The sequence below is a fragment of the Octopus sinensis genome, linkage group LG1 (genome assembly GCF_006345805.1).
Source record: "Octopus sinensis linkage group LG1, ASM634580v1, whole genome shotgun sequence".
NCBI classification, from domain to species: Eukaryota; Metazoa; Mollusca; class Cephalopoda; order Octopoda; family Octopodidae; genus Octopus; species Octopus sinensis.
Window position 1 is genome coordinate 213,275,609 of NC_042997.1, and position 15,805 is coordinate 213,291,413.

Sequence of the window (15,805 nt, forward strand, 5' to 3'; positions counted from 1 at the left end):
TGATGATGATGATGAATTCTGTTGTGGTAGGCAAGTCTTTCTGAGTACAGTGATATGCCACATATTTCATAAGTTTCAGCATTTTGAGATTCGCCTTCAGTATTTCATGTCTTCCTGTTTCTCCCTCTTCCACAACATCCTTCTACTTTCAGTGATCAGCCCTTCTTCATGCAACTGTCCTCATCCATCCACATCACAGCCAAACCAATGCCATCTCCTCTCTTGCATATAATTCCTCTCATGCCTAACTTTTTTCTTAATACACTAGTGCTCCATTGCACCTGTACACTGACAATGCACATCTAGCAGAGCATGCCAGTTCCATTCCTCTCTAATCTTTGTATGTCCTCTACATCTAGGGTCCATGTCTCACTACCATGTAGCATTGTAGTTCATACACATGCATCATACAACCATCCTTTCACTTGGTGGGAGATCTTTGGTTACCAACAGAAGTAAAAACTCTCTCAACTTTCTCCATCCTATTTTTCTTCCAGTAATGACACTTTCTGTACAACCTCCTTCACTGCTAATTAGCTCACCCAGGTAGCAGAGGCTCTGCGATATTTGAAGAAATCAGTTTCTCATGCATCTGTCTGTGGTCTTTGTGACACCTGTACATCTTGCACACACAAACACTATTTTCTGTTAACCTTCTTACTATCCCACTGCACCTCTTATATCCATGGTACACGAAATGGAATTTCTGCCAACACACTTTCTATATATAAACCAGGTGAACACCTACCTGTACTCTAAATTCGTGTGTGTGTGTGTGTCCATAGCATAGCATATCACCAGTCAGTATTGTTCTTTGCCATCCCTCTTCCACTGACCAGCAGCCATCCTCCATATGTATCTGTCTGTGCTGTGTAACTACCTCTCTTGCACACTCCACCTGATTCCTCTTGTATACACTTTTTCTCTTAACTCATTTGCACTCTGGTATTCACGCATGCTAACAATACACATCCATCAGAGCATGCAAACTTCATTTCTTGCTAGTCTTTACACTTCCTTGAACTTTTTCCAACCCCTTCTTACCTCAGCTACTATACTTTCAGAGCAACTATCTACCCTGCTTTCTTATATTTCCAAGGAAAGAGAAGCTATGAACTATTCTAATGGGCCATCTGCACATTTAAGAGCAACTATTTCCAGTGTGCTCATAGTTCCTACTGCTCCAATGCATCTGCTACATACAAAGCTTATCTTCCCTGTCTATCATTCCACTACACCTGTGTGACCACAGCTTACATTGGATACACCATATAGAGTTTATCCCCACCCCTTTTTCTGCATATCAAACAAAGCTTTGACACCAGAGTGAAGTTTCTTTCCTACTTACTTACACCTTAGTCTTTGCTAAGTTTACCTTGAAGCCCCTCAACTCTAGGTTTAGCTCCTATGTCTGGAGTCCTTCTAATTCCATTAGAGATTCGGTTATAAGTACTAGATCATTAGCTTATAGGAGCTCCTATGGACACCTACATGCTGATGATCTCATACTTGTTGCTGTTGTGTGTCCAAGACAAGTCTAAACTGAATTGCCAAAATGCATACCCTGACTCTGCTAACAATGTCTACCCCATTTAAGATAATAAATTTACCAACAATATGTTGATTCATGATGAAATTCCTTTGTAATGAATTTACCAGATATTGTAGACATGGTAAGTGGTCAGTCGCTTTGATATCTGCTGTGATAATTTGGTGTACGATCTTGGGCTTTTGGAGTGACTGTGTGCTAATCAGAGATGTAAGAATATAATGGTACTGACTGCTGTACACAATTCAGAATGGCAAAGCAAAATATGCCATTGTGCAGTTGAACATCCTGCAAAGTTCTTCCACTAACCTAATGGTTGGCAATTCTTTTGTCGTTTGCCAGTCAATTTCCCCTGAACTATAAAAGAATTCTTCAAATCAACACTTTTCAATCATGATGGCTCCATAAACAGGAGAAAACTTCTGCCTTTCTATTCATTTGCGGCCAACTTCATATTGTACACATTCAGCAAAACTCAAAATCTTCCTTCATTATCACATCACCAGACTCACCACCACACTTAACACATATCAGGTGAGAAATGCAACCCCAAATGCTGGATACGATAATTAACAGCACACCCTATCCATTTCCCTACCCGTCAGAGGCCAATACTATAGCTTCCAGAGAAACAGATCTATTGCCGCAAGTCTGGAATGAGAATCACCTTGCCAAGCACTCTGCCTATGGAATCCCCGTCTGCATTTAGAAGATTCCTATAAGATCACTCCAATATGTGTGCTAATAGGGTTCCTTGATTATTGACCTTCCTTTTGTCACCCTTGCCGTCACTCACACCTATAACAAGGCCACTACTATTTACTCCTTCATAACTGCTAGAAATGGATATGCAAGAAATTATTAGAAATGTTGAAACTGAATTCCAGAGGGGATTGGAAAACGTTCCCGAATGCGATTAAGGCGAGTTTTGTTTCTGATGAGATCAGTTAGACACTTGTTGATATAGCAGTCATACAATACAGTGCCAGATCCTTAGTAACGACGAAACATTTGGACCCAAGAGAAGCAACAACCTGATGCAAACTTTGGTTTTTCATCCCCAATACAACTCTAAGCGAATTCTAATCTTTTAATTTGATTGTTTTACATTGCATACTGGCACTATAGTACCACATAGCTCAGACCTCCCAACGTTCGGACGATCGTTTCTATATGCACCTACTATGTGCTCTAATAACGTTCCTGGTATCTCGAATTCCCTGTCCTGACCTTATCCGAAGCGATCCCATTCCCGTCCTTAGCTCCCCATCTCACCACCTCGCACCTTCTTCAGTCTCTCATTCACTGCGGTCTCCTCTTCATCTGCTTCCTCTCCTCTTCGTTAATAACTCCGACCGAATATTTTGGTGAACACATCAAACATTTTCACTCCTTACAGCGACCGAACCTACTGACACTCATCCACTGTCTTTGGATGTTTATATATTTACAGATATTAGTTGCTGCTCACGGTACATCTTGGATTAGAGACGGGCAAATACTAAAAACAAAGACCATCATTAGAAAATACTGGAGGTAAAGAGTTTTGCATGGATTGTTGATTTTCATAAATTACAAGGCATAAAAGTTGAATCCTATTTTAATGCATTAAAATAATAATAAAATTTGAATGGGAAAGAAATGAAAGTAAAAAAACTGGAAATACAAAAATTGCAACTTTAAACCGTAAAGAGAAAATGAACAAAGAATATAATGGTATATTTAACAGAAAATATAAAATTCATTTGTAAAACAGAAATAAGATTCGAGAATTGGCAGATTTTTTGCATCTTGTTCCTCCTCTCTTTTATTTTTATTTATTTTGCAGAGTAATTTCGAAGGTTTGGGGAATATGTAAAAACATGATCGAAATAAATGGAAAACGAAATATTGGTTGCTGAGGTGGCACTGTACTGGTTGCAAAACAAGGAGTCCATTCTAATTAGATACCTTATAAGTATTAAATTAATAAATACTTATAAGTTAAAAGATTTTTTTTCTGTCTCCTTGTAATGCGTTTTTAAAAAGAAAATATTTGTTATTCTTTTTTCGTTTCGGCATTTCAAGTAAACCACAGTGTTTACAAAACAAAATTCCATCCTCTTTTATTTTTTTAACGTCGCAATTCTCAGCCTCCACTCTTTTACTTATTATTATTTGGGTTCTAAACCTAGAGAACATGTCTCGCTGCTATCCACAAGCCCTTGATCTGTGTGTTCCACCCACACGTAACAAGAAAACTTCTCATGCACCTTACCCCGACATCTCTTCTCTTCCTCACATTTCTATGTACTATGCCTATCTCTCACTCCCCAATCCTGCCCTAATGGCTCTGTTTCTCTGTAAGAGTAGTCAAGACCAAGTCACAAATCTAATGTCCTCTGATCTGTCTTGGAGGACAGTAACTCTGAGTATGGACTTAGATTGTGATCTGTTCAATCTATGCTAGCGTGAAAAATGCTTGTCAAATGATGATGATGATATACCTGATATGATAGTACTACCATCACAATCATCATCAACATTACATGTTCTTCCATGGGTTACATGGATCTTCACCAACACTATCTTTCCAGTTGTCCCTATTCACCAACCACCTTTTGTAAGGCCCAAAATTCTGAAATTGTCTTTCACAACTTTTGTTCATCCACCCACTATTACTGGGAGGGACACGGGGGTAGAGTCCTGGTATCTCCATAGAGTCCTATTGGAAGCATCTGTCATTAGACTTTCTGGCTGGATTTCCAAGCATAATCAACTGAAACTATGGACATTATCAAACCATCTCGTTCTTCGTCTACCTATAAGTCTAGTACTGATTGGCTCAGCTTGAAGAATCTTGTGATTCTTGCCACATCCTGATCATATGTCTGAGCTGTGAAATCTCAAAGTGGAGAAGTAGTGGTTTAACCTGGAGAGGCTCCCTGGTTTCCAAGCTATGCACCCAGATTCTTCTGCTCCCTAATCTTTCACTTCCTCAATTTCCTTTCACTTTTATCCCTTGGCTTTATTTTTTTACCCAATGAGCGCATCTCCCTGCAACCTAAATTCTTCATTGAACTGACAGCATCTCCGTATCTTGCTTGCATGGTTCTCACAGTTATTCATCTGCACCCAGTTTTACGATAGACTACACAGCAGGAAACCTTACCCAAGGTCCCTTCAATGTCAGCCACGATTATCTTCATTTCTTTTTCTTTCTCTTCTTTCTTTCCATCTCTTTCTCTCTATATCATTCTTCTTCTGCTTTAGCTTGCTTCACAGATTCATTTTTCTTTTCATTCAACTCAAGTGGATGTATTTTCCTATGTGTGTGTGTATACATAAATATGTATATGTATATATATGCATGTGTCAGTGTCAGTTCTTGTGCCAATGCTTGTTCTGTACCTCCCTCCCCTCCACACCTTGGAATCGATATTCTGTCTCTCCCGTCACACACACGCTTTTCTGATGTTGTTCCTCTATAACCGTCACCTGCACTCCCCACTTTCCACCAATATCAAACAAACCCAATTTCAACACTTCACTAACACCAACCTCTGCTCGCTCACCATTTATACATTACCATCACTGCTAGCATCCATAAAAAAATCCTTTTTTAAAGGATTGCACACAATCTTTGAGGATACACTGGCATGACAACTTCGTCTAAGGTTTTCCTTTCATGACATGGAAACATTATCAACCTGGACATCATTCACAGATCTCAATAAAACAAATGAACATTTGTTTGTTTTTATTAGATTGTTGTGGAATTTTGAAAAGTTTTTTCCGAGTCATCACTTCTGTTTGTTTGCTCTATCCTAAAAAAAATACATTGAGAACACTCCGGGTTTATAAAAACATTTAAAATAATCATTAAAAAAATCTGTTTGAATACAAGGGCTACTACAATACCTGCAAATAAAGCAACAATATTTGAGCCCTTATTTCCTGTATATTATTTCCTTTACAAACAATAACTCTGGGCACCTTTTCAAACTCCACCTGTCTAACACCCGTGGACATGTTTACAAAGTCAGAAAACAGCACAGCTCCTTCCATGACTTTCAGAAACATTTTTTCATGCTAAGAGTTGCTGAAGCATGGAACAAACTGCCGGCATCAGTTGTTAGTTGTCGGAGCACTGCATCCTTCAAAACTTCCATGCTTCCTGAGATTCGCCAACACTACACCTGATTTTCTCCCCTCCATACACATGCAAGCATGTATCTAACTCATACACTGTTCGCTTTCCAGACATTTGTACATTACTGCATATACTCTATACGCACTTTTGACAAGTTGTGGTGCACCTGAGCACTGTATACAATAATTTCATTATTATTATTGTAAGTAGGAAGGTAGACAAATCACAAATGCCTTCAGGTAGATGGCCCTGCTCGATCTGTAGAAAAGGTGTAGGTAGAAACTCTATAAAATGCACCAAGTGTAAGCTATGGACACATAAGAGATGCAGCAATGTCAAAGGAAGGCTAACTAGGAAAATAGTTTTTGTATGTGGCAGATGCTCAGGAGCAATAAACACTGAAAATGCGCAGAGACCAACATCCGCCACATTCCAGGGAGAAAAACTAGAAGTAGTTAATAGCTTCCGTTACCTAGGTGACCAAGTCAGTAGTGGGGGAGGCTATAAGAATAGCCTGGGCAAAGTTCAGACAGCTCTTACCTCTGCTGGTGACAAAGGGCCACTCGCTCAGAGTAAAAGGCAGACTGTATGATGCATGTGTACGAACAGCCATGCTACATGGTAGTGAAACATGGGCTGTGACTGCTGAGGATATGCGTAAGCTCGCAAGAAAGGAAACCAGTATGTTCCGATGGATGTGTAATGTCAGTGTACATACTCAACAGAGTGTAAATACCTTGAGAGAAAAGCTGGACCTAAGAAGCATCAGATGTTGTGTGCAAGAGAGACGTTTGCACTGGTATGGTCATGTGGTGAGAATAGATGAAGATAGTTGTATGAAAAAGTGCCACACCCTAGCGATTGAGGGCACCTGTGGAAGAGGTAGACCCAGGAAAACCTGGGACGAGGTGGTGAAGCACGACCTTCGAACTTTAGGTCTCACTGAGGAAATGACTAGAGACCGAGACCTTTGGAAGTATGCTGTGCGTGAGAAGACCCGGCAGGACAAGTGAGACTATAACCCGTGGCCTTTACCTGGGATGTAGCCAGTCCACTTATGCATACCTTTCCTTCTTGGGAGACAAAACTCTACTTGTGAAGACCTGTTGAGGCAAGTGAGAATCAGAATCGAAATCGATCAACATCAATGGAAATTGTAGCTGTGATACCAGCACCGGTGGCACGTAAGAGAACCATCCGAACGTGGCTGTTGCCAGCGCTGCCCCGACTGGCCTCCATACCGGTGGCACATAAAAAGCACCATTCAATCGTGGCCATTGCCAGCCTCGCCTGGCATGTAAAAAGCACCCACTATACTCACGGAGTGGTTGGTGTTAGGAAAGGCATCCAGCCGTAGAAACATTGCCAGATCAGACTGGGCCTGGTGCAGCCAATCTGGCTTCCCAGACCCCAGTTGAACCGTCCAACCCATGCTAGCATGGAAAGCAGACACTAAACGATGATAATGATGATTATTATATCTATGATAGCATTCAAGAAAAGGATTGCTGTGCGCCTCCTCTCAGCAAAGTCACTACTTTCCCCTCTAATTTAGTGACTGGTTTCAGTTCCAGTCTTGTGTGTTTTATAGGTGGATGGAGGAACTCTTACGCCAACTGGACAACACTAATAGATATCACCCCTTCCAATATTGTTTCCTTGTCATTACCACCTCCATCTTGTCTCACAAGTTGCCCCAACTATTGCTGCCAATCCAGTCAACATCATCTACTTCAACCTCCACAGCCACACAACTGTCTCTCTCCTTCATCTATGTATTTCTGATGTTTGTTTTCCTGTTATTTTCAGTCTCTCTGGTTGTTATCACACTTTCTAATATGTCAGCATTGAAATATCATTAGTTATTTTTCTATATTTCAGGGTATTTGAAAACTAAAGATGTTATCAAGGAAACAAGAGACTTTATTTGTATCTCTTCAGTTCTGTCTCTGTGAAACATTTCTCATGGATTCCAATATATTTCCTTCATTGGCAGCACATAATTATAGAGATCCCATAATATTTTTCTGGTGATGTATCAACAACATTTATTGAGGCTTTCCTCTTGCGAAATGTCTTTCATAACTTTAAATGACTGATGTCTAAGTTCAAGATTCCATCTTACCCAGTTCCCTTATGACTGAGAAAAGTCTTCATTGAAAATATTTAGAAAAATATTTCTCTGATGAAAATTACAGAAGAAAAGTACTTTTGCAAAGAAGATTTGAAATTATGGAGAAGAAATTGAATGAGAGTTGCATTCATAATGAAAGGGAGCCTGATAAGGGTCATACAGGGAAGATATACCTGTGTGACATCTGTGGGAAGTCTTTTAAGATAGGAAGATATTTAATCCAACATAAATTAATCCACACAAATTCAAAACTCTATAATTGTGATACATGTGGTAAAAGGTTCTCTACAAATCAATGTTTGTCTAACCACAAACGCATTCATACAGGAGAAAAACCATATCATTGTGATATTTGTGGCAAAACATTCTCTCAAAATAGCAACTTGTTAAACCACAAACGTATTCATACAGGGGAAAAGCCATATCACTGTGATATTTGTGGTAAATCATTTTCTATAAATAGTAATTTACTGAAACATGTACGTATGCATACAGGTGAGAAACCATATCATTGTGATATCTGTGGCAAAGCATTCTCTGTAAAATGTAGCTTATTGAAACACAAACATACTCATACAGGAGAAAAGCCATTCCACTGTGATATTTGTGGTAAAGCATTTTCTGAAAACGGCAATTTACTGAATCACAAACGTATTCACACAGGAGAAAAACCATATCACTGTGATATTTGTGGTAAATCATTCTCTGAAAATAGTAATTTATTGAAACATAAGCGCATGCATACAGGTGAGAAACCATATCATTGTGATATCTGTGGCAAAGCATTCTCCGTAAACAGTCATGTGTCTAAGCACAAACGTATTCACACAGGTGAGAAACCATACCTGTGTGCTATCTGTGGTATGACATTCTCTCAAAGTTCTAATTTATTAACCCATAAACGTATTCATACAGGAGAAAAGCCATATCATTGTGATATCTGTGGTAAAACTTTCAATGCTAATGGCAATTTATCTAACCACAAGCGTATTCATACAGGGAAGAAACAATATCACTGTGATATCTGTGGTAAATCACTATCACAGAAAGGTCGTTTAATATCTCATAAACGTATTCATACAGGAGAAAAACCATACCACTGTGATATATGTAGCAAAAAGTTCTCTACTAATGAATATTTATCTAACCACAAACGTATTCACACGGGAGAGAAACCATACCGCTGTGACATTTGTGGTAAAGCATTCTCTGGGAATAGTCACTTATTGACTCATAGACGTATTCATACAGGTGAGAAACCATATCACTGTGATATCTGTGGTAAATCATTTTCTGATGGTAGCCATTTATCTAAACACAAACGTATTCACACAGGCGAGAAACCACATCACTGTGATATCTGTGGTAAATCATTCTCTCAGAATATTAATTTACTAACCCATCGACGTATTCACACGGGAGAGAAACCATATCATTGTGATATCTGTGGCAAAGCATTCTCTCTAAATTGCCATTTATCTAATCACAAACGTATTCATACAGGTTAGGAGACATTCCACTGTGATATACATGCCAGATAATACTTTCAACAAGGTAATTTATTAACCATTGCAGCGTGGAAGGTGTTTATAAGCCATTTAAGAAACACACAAAACCGTTAGATTCACTTCAACATTTAAATTTAATTTGTCAAAATATTTTCGGCGCTTTGAGTCCAAGACCTGTTCACTGACAAAACTTCGTACTGCATCTCAGTAAATCATTCTCTCAGAATATTAATTTTCTAACCCATCGACGTATTTACACAGGAGAGAAACCATATCATGAGGGTTGCATTCATAATGAAAGGGAGCCTGATAAGGGTCATACAGGGAAGATATACCTGTGTGACATCTGTGGGAAGTCTTTTAAGATATTTAATCCAACATAAATTAATCCACACAAATTCAGTTACAGTTCCAGTCTTGTGTGTTTTACTGGTGGATGGAGGAACTCTTACACCAACTGGACAACACTAATAGATATTACCCCTTCCTTCAATATTGTTTCCTTGTCGTGATAACAACCAGAGAGACTAAAAATAACAGGAAAACACTTAAATTTAAATGTTGAAGTGAATCTAACGGTTTTGTGTGTTTCTTAAATGGCTTATAAACACCTTCCACGCTGCAATTGTTTTCGTTCCAGCACACGATCTCAGATCAAGTCACTCGCTATGCAAGTACATCTCCGTAATTTATTAACCTGTAAGCATTTATAATTAACAGAACCATACATATCTACTATGCAATTTACACCAGCAATGCTACAACAACACCTTAAGAATAAACGCAACTATGCCTCTCCTGGTCTCGATGGTGTTACATACCTACTTCTCAAATGCGGTGGGTACTTTCTTCTAAGCCAACTTTCTCTATTCTTCCAATTCTGTCTTGACAATGGTGTTACTCCAGAACAGTGGAAAACTGCCAGTGTTATCCCTCTGCTCAAAAAAGGCGAACGCACATCACCTGTCAACTATCGCAGTTGTTAGTTGTCGGAGCATTGCATCCTTCAAAACTTCCATGCTTCCTGAGATTCGCCAACACTACACCTGATCTTTCTCCCCTCCATACACACACAAGCATGTATCTGACTCATACACTGTTCACTTTCCAGACATTTGTACATTACTGCATATACTCTATACGCACTTTCTGACAAGTTGTGGTGCACCTGAGCACTATACAATAATTTCATTATTATTATTATTACTTGTAATATTTGTGCTAAAACATTGTCTTATTAACCTATTATCTAAGTATTATCAGATATATTCTGTAGAGGCGCAATGGCCCAATGGCAGCGGACTCGCGGTCATAGGATCGCATTTTCGATTCCCAGACCGGGCGTTGTGAGTGTTTATTGAGCGAAAACACCTAAAGCTCCATGAGGCTCCGGCAGGGGATGGTGGTGATCCCTGCTGTACTCTTTCACCACAACTTTCTCTCACTCTTACTTCCTGTTTCTGTTGTACCTGTATTTCAAAGGGCCGGCCTTGTCACTCTCTGTGTCACGCTGAATATCCCCGAGAACTACGTTAAGGGTACATGTGTCTGTGGAGTGCTCAGCCACTTACACGTTAATTTCACAAGCAGGCTGTTCCGTTGATTCGGATCAACCGGAACCCTCGTCGTCGTAACCGACGGAGTGCTTCCATCAGATATATTTACTCACACACACACAAAAGGTAAACCATGGCTCAGTTCTTGTGTCCAAATTTAGTTACATTAAGATTACTCCCGGTCTTTTCACAATGGTTTTAAATGGATTTGGATTTCTAGAGTTTCTGGAATTGATGTATATATTTTTCACTTTTGATGTAAAATGGTAACAATAAAATAACCAGCTGTTTCGATACTTAATTATCTAAACCAGTTGTTATTGATTAGCTTTAAGTCAGCTCTGATCCAGCAGCAGTCTTATGGCCCATTGGCAGTTGGTCCTTTCTTAGAATTAGTTGAAGTTTCATAATTTGCTATTTGCCAAAATATTCACAAATTATTGAACTATTTGCAAATTTGACCAAAAAAAAAAATCTTATTATATTTCATAATTTTAGAAAATGTTCTTGCTGAGAAATGTGTTGTATATCATATTTTTTGATACCAGCAACAATATCATTTTGACCACAGATTCTAGCTAGTACTCAATCTCAGTTCAGTGAAGCCTTAGCAACTGTTTGGGCTACAAACTGTCATTTTTTAACTTGGAAGTAAACTCTTGCTCACATCTAAACTTTGTCTTCTTGAATTCATTTTAAATCTAAACAAGGAATTTCTAAACATTTCTTCAAGAATACAGCTGACAGCATTCACCTTTGATTTTACATTTGTTAAGGAAACACACTTCTTTATGCTGATGTATTCTTTAAAATAAATTTTAGGCTACAATCTCATTTAGCTAATAATTTTAATCACTGGATAGAAACTAATGTATTACATCTAAATCTATCATCGTAAAAAAAAAAATGAATGTGAAAGAAATCAGAGTGGCCGTGTGGTAAGTAGCTTGCTAACCAACCACATGGTTCCGGGTTCAGTCCCACTGCGTGGCATCTTGGGCAAGTGTCTTCTGCTATAGCCCCGGACCGACCAATGCCTTGTGAGTGGATTTGGTAGACGGAAACTGAAAGAAGCCTGTCGTATATATGTATATATATATGTGTGTGTGTTTGTCTCCCTAGCATTGCTTGACAACCGATGCTGGTGTGTTTATATCCCCGTCACTTAGCGGTTCGGCAAAAAGAGACCGATAGAATAAGTACTGGGCTTACAAAGAATAAGTCCCGGGGTCGAGTTGCTCGACTAAAGGCGGTGCTCCAGCATGGCCGCAGTCAAATGACTGAAACAAGTAAAAGAGTAAAAGAGAGTAACTGATCAAAAAACGTAAGCTATGTGTAGCTGAAAGAACTCAGATCCTTTTCAGATCCGAGAACTGCTGAGTCACTTCTGAACTTTAGAGTCAAAATGTTCAACAGCTGTAAGCATATGCCTTAAGTCCCTGTTGGAGAATTGGGAAGTACCTCCCCCACTAGATTAAATAATTGTAGTAGAAGCTCTAAGCCACTGGCTTTTCAGCCTTATATTTTACGGTCGAAGGGAAATAACTCTTTTGTTTCTGATTGCTTTTTCATTTCTTGGTACTTTTTATATCTACTTCCTTCTTGCCTTTTCTCCCTTTTTCTTTCGTTATGCCATGGGGTCAGTTTCTGATGATTGTGCTAGGATACCAGACATGTTATAAAAATGTTTGCCATGTTCTCAGCATATGAAACTAATAGTAAGTAACACATAAAAGCATATACTGTGTTTATTAAATAATACATACATATTTGTGTATGTGTGTGTGTATATATATATATATATATATATATATATATTTGTATGTATATATATATATAATATATATATATATATATATATATATTTGTATATGTATATATATATAGTAAAAGTAATTAAGATTCAGTGAGTTCTGTTGAATTCACATGAATGAGGTACTTAACTTAGATGCACCAGAAATCTATATGGTATTAACCATAAGATAATGTGAGGTGATTATAAGCAAGAAAAAAAATAATATATATATATATATATATATTTGTATATATATATATATATATATATATATACATATATATATATATACATATATATTTGTATATATATATATATATATTTGTATATATCACATGACCGACCAGACCATCAGATGTTACACATCGCTGGTCACAATGCGTTCGCATTGTTTTAGCCTTCGAATGACGCCACCCCGCTGGCTAAGCGAGCAGGCTAACAGAAGAAAGAGTGGTGAAAGAGTACAGCAGGGATCACCACCCCCTGCCGGAGCCTCGTGGGGATTTTAGGTGTTTTCGCTCAATAAACACACACAATGCCCGGTCTGGGAATCGAAACCGCAATCCTGCGACCGCAAGTCCGCTGCCCTAACCACTAGGCCATATATATATATATAAAGTTAATCCAAACATGAAAGCACAAAAAAACAACAACACGAGGACGTGGAACAAATATAGAATCGAAGGGCCTTAGAGTCAATCTAGCTAAAACCAAAGTCATAATAAGTAGGAAGGTAGACAAATCACAAACGCCTTCAGGTAGATGGCCCTGCTCGATCTGTAGAAAAGGTGTAGGTAGAAACTCTATAAGATGCACCAAGTGTAAGCTATGGACACATAAGAGGTGCAGCAATGTTGAAGGAAGGCTAACTAGGAAGATGGTTTTTGTATGTGGCAGATGCTCAGGAACAATAAACACTGAAAATGCTCTGAGACCAACTTCTGTTACTTTCCAGGAAGAAAAACTAGAAATAGTTGATAGCTTCCGTTACCTAGGTGACCAAGTCAGTAGCGGGGGCGGGTGTGCTGAAAGTGTAACTGCTAGAGTAAGAATAGCTTGGGCAAAGTTCAGAGAGCTCTTACCTCTGCTGGTGACAAAAGGCCTCTTGCTCAGAGTAAAAGGCAGACTGTATGACACGTGTGTACGAACAGCCATGCTACATGGCAGTGAAACATGGGCTGTGACTGCTGAGGATATGCATAAGCTCACAAGAAATGAAGCCAGTATGCTCCGATGGATGTGTAATGTCAGTACTCATACTCGACAGAGTGTAAGTACCTTGAGAGAAAAGCTGGACCTAAGAAGCATCAGTTGTGGTGTGCAAGAGAGATGTTTGCGCTGGTATGGTCATGTGGCGAGAATGGATGTAGATAGTTGTGTGAAAAAGTGCCACACCCTAGCAGTTGAGGGAACCTGTGGAAGAGGCAGACCCAGGAAAACCTGGTATGAGGTGGTGAAGCACGACCTTCGAACTTTAGGTCTCACTGAGGAAATGACTAGAGACCGAGACCTCTGGAAGTATGCTGTGCGCGAGAAGACCCGGCAGGACAAGTGAAACCATAACCCGTGGCCTTCTACATGGGATGTAGACAGCCCACTTATGCATACCTTTCCTTCTTGGGACACAAAACTCTACATGTGAAGACCTGTTGAGGCAAGTGAGAATCGAAATCGATCAATGGAAATTGCAGCTGAGTTACCAGTGCCGGTGGCACGTAAGAGAACCATCCGAATGTGGCCGTTGCCAGTGCCGCCCTGACTGGCCTCGTGCCGGTGGCACATAAAAAGCACCATCCGTTCATGGCCGTTGCCAGCGCCGCCCAGACTGGCCTCGTGCCAGTGGCACGTACAAAGCACCATCCGTCTGTGGCGTTTGCCAGCCTTGCTTGGCCCCCGTGCCGGTGGCACGTAAAAGGCACCATCCGTTCGTGGCCGTTGCCAGCGCCGCCCCGACTGGCCACGGACGGATGGTGCTTTTTACGTGCCACCCGCACAGGTGCCAGACGGGGCTGGCAAACGGCCACAGACGGATGGTGCTTTTTACGTGACACCGACATGGAGGCCAGTCGGGGCGGTGCTGGCAACATATATATATATATATATATATATATATATATATATATTATATCATATATATATAATATATATTATATATATATAATATATATTATATATAATATATATAATATATATATATAATATATATAAAGTCCCTGACCTAGAGTAACGTGGTGGTGGACTAATATGGTAGACAAAGCCATCAGAGCAAAGAAACAGGCTAAATCAGCTAAATCACATATATGTGATTTAGCTGATGAATACTTGACATTATATTTGCTGTAATATTTGCAGCTTTAAATAAAATGTTCTTAGTATGAAACAATTGTACTAAACTACCGATCATTTCTTGTTGCTTTTTTCTTGGTTATATATATATATATATACACACATATATCGTCAGTAGTTCATATATCCCAAAAAGAAGTATACTCTAAAGCAGTAGAGCAGTGATATATTTTTTTAGGAAGTTAGATGTTGTGGCCGGCCATAGAGTGACCATTGGTTTTGCACCTATGAAGTGCTTAACAATACAGGTAATTCATCAGGCTCAATTGACCAAAGGTGCATAACCTCTCTACAACTGGAGGAATAAATATGTCAGTTTTGTAAACAAAAAATATTTGACTGTGCATGGATGCTGCAGGTGGGATGCGGTTCTCTTGCATCAGCTCTGGTTATATTCATGGTGATATTCGAAGAAGCTGCAGCAGGCCTATTCAATGAATTGCAAATTCCAAGCCTGTAGAAGAAAACGTTTTAGATGAGGACATTGACTAAAAACTTCTTTCTTGAAGACTTTTAGAAAGGTCCCCAGGTTGAGCAAGTTTTTTAGGATTCTTGCTATCTCGCTGCTAAGCCAAGCTTACATTGTTTTCTCCCATCTATATAAGTCCCTGGTTTTTGGAAGAGCTTCCATTTATGTATGAGGTTCTTACCTATTTTAAGCACCACATGTAGCTGCCAGGGATGTGATGTTGCACATCATATCCCTGAGTACAAACAGCCATGCAAACAGGCAGTGGAACATGGGCTGTGACTGCAGAGAACGTGCAAAGGTATGAAAGAAATGA

General features: G+C 39.3%; 1 protein-coding gene across 1 annotated transcript; it reads left to right on the plus strand.

Annotated features, from left to right (window-relative positions):
* The first annotated feature begins 2,478 nt into the window (after positions 1-2,478).
* LOC118766110 (zinc finger protein 239-like) lies at positions 2,479-10,595 on the plus strand. The gene is made up of 5 exons (XM_036509376.1): positions 2,479-3,085; positions 7,563-8,524; positions 9,029-9,385; positions 10,024-10,053; positions 10,531-10,595. Exons 2-3 carry the CDS (start codon positions 7,914-7,916, stop codon positions 9,321-9,323), a joined length of 906 nt encoding a protein of 301 aa, XP_036365269.1. The 5' UTR covers positions 2,479-3,085; positions 7,563-7,913; the 3' UTR covers positions 9,324-9,385; positions 10,024-10,053; positions 10,531-10,595.
* Positions 10,596-15,805: the final 5,210 nt, after the last annotated feature.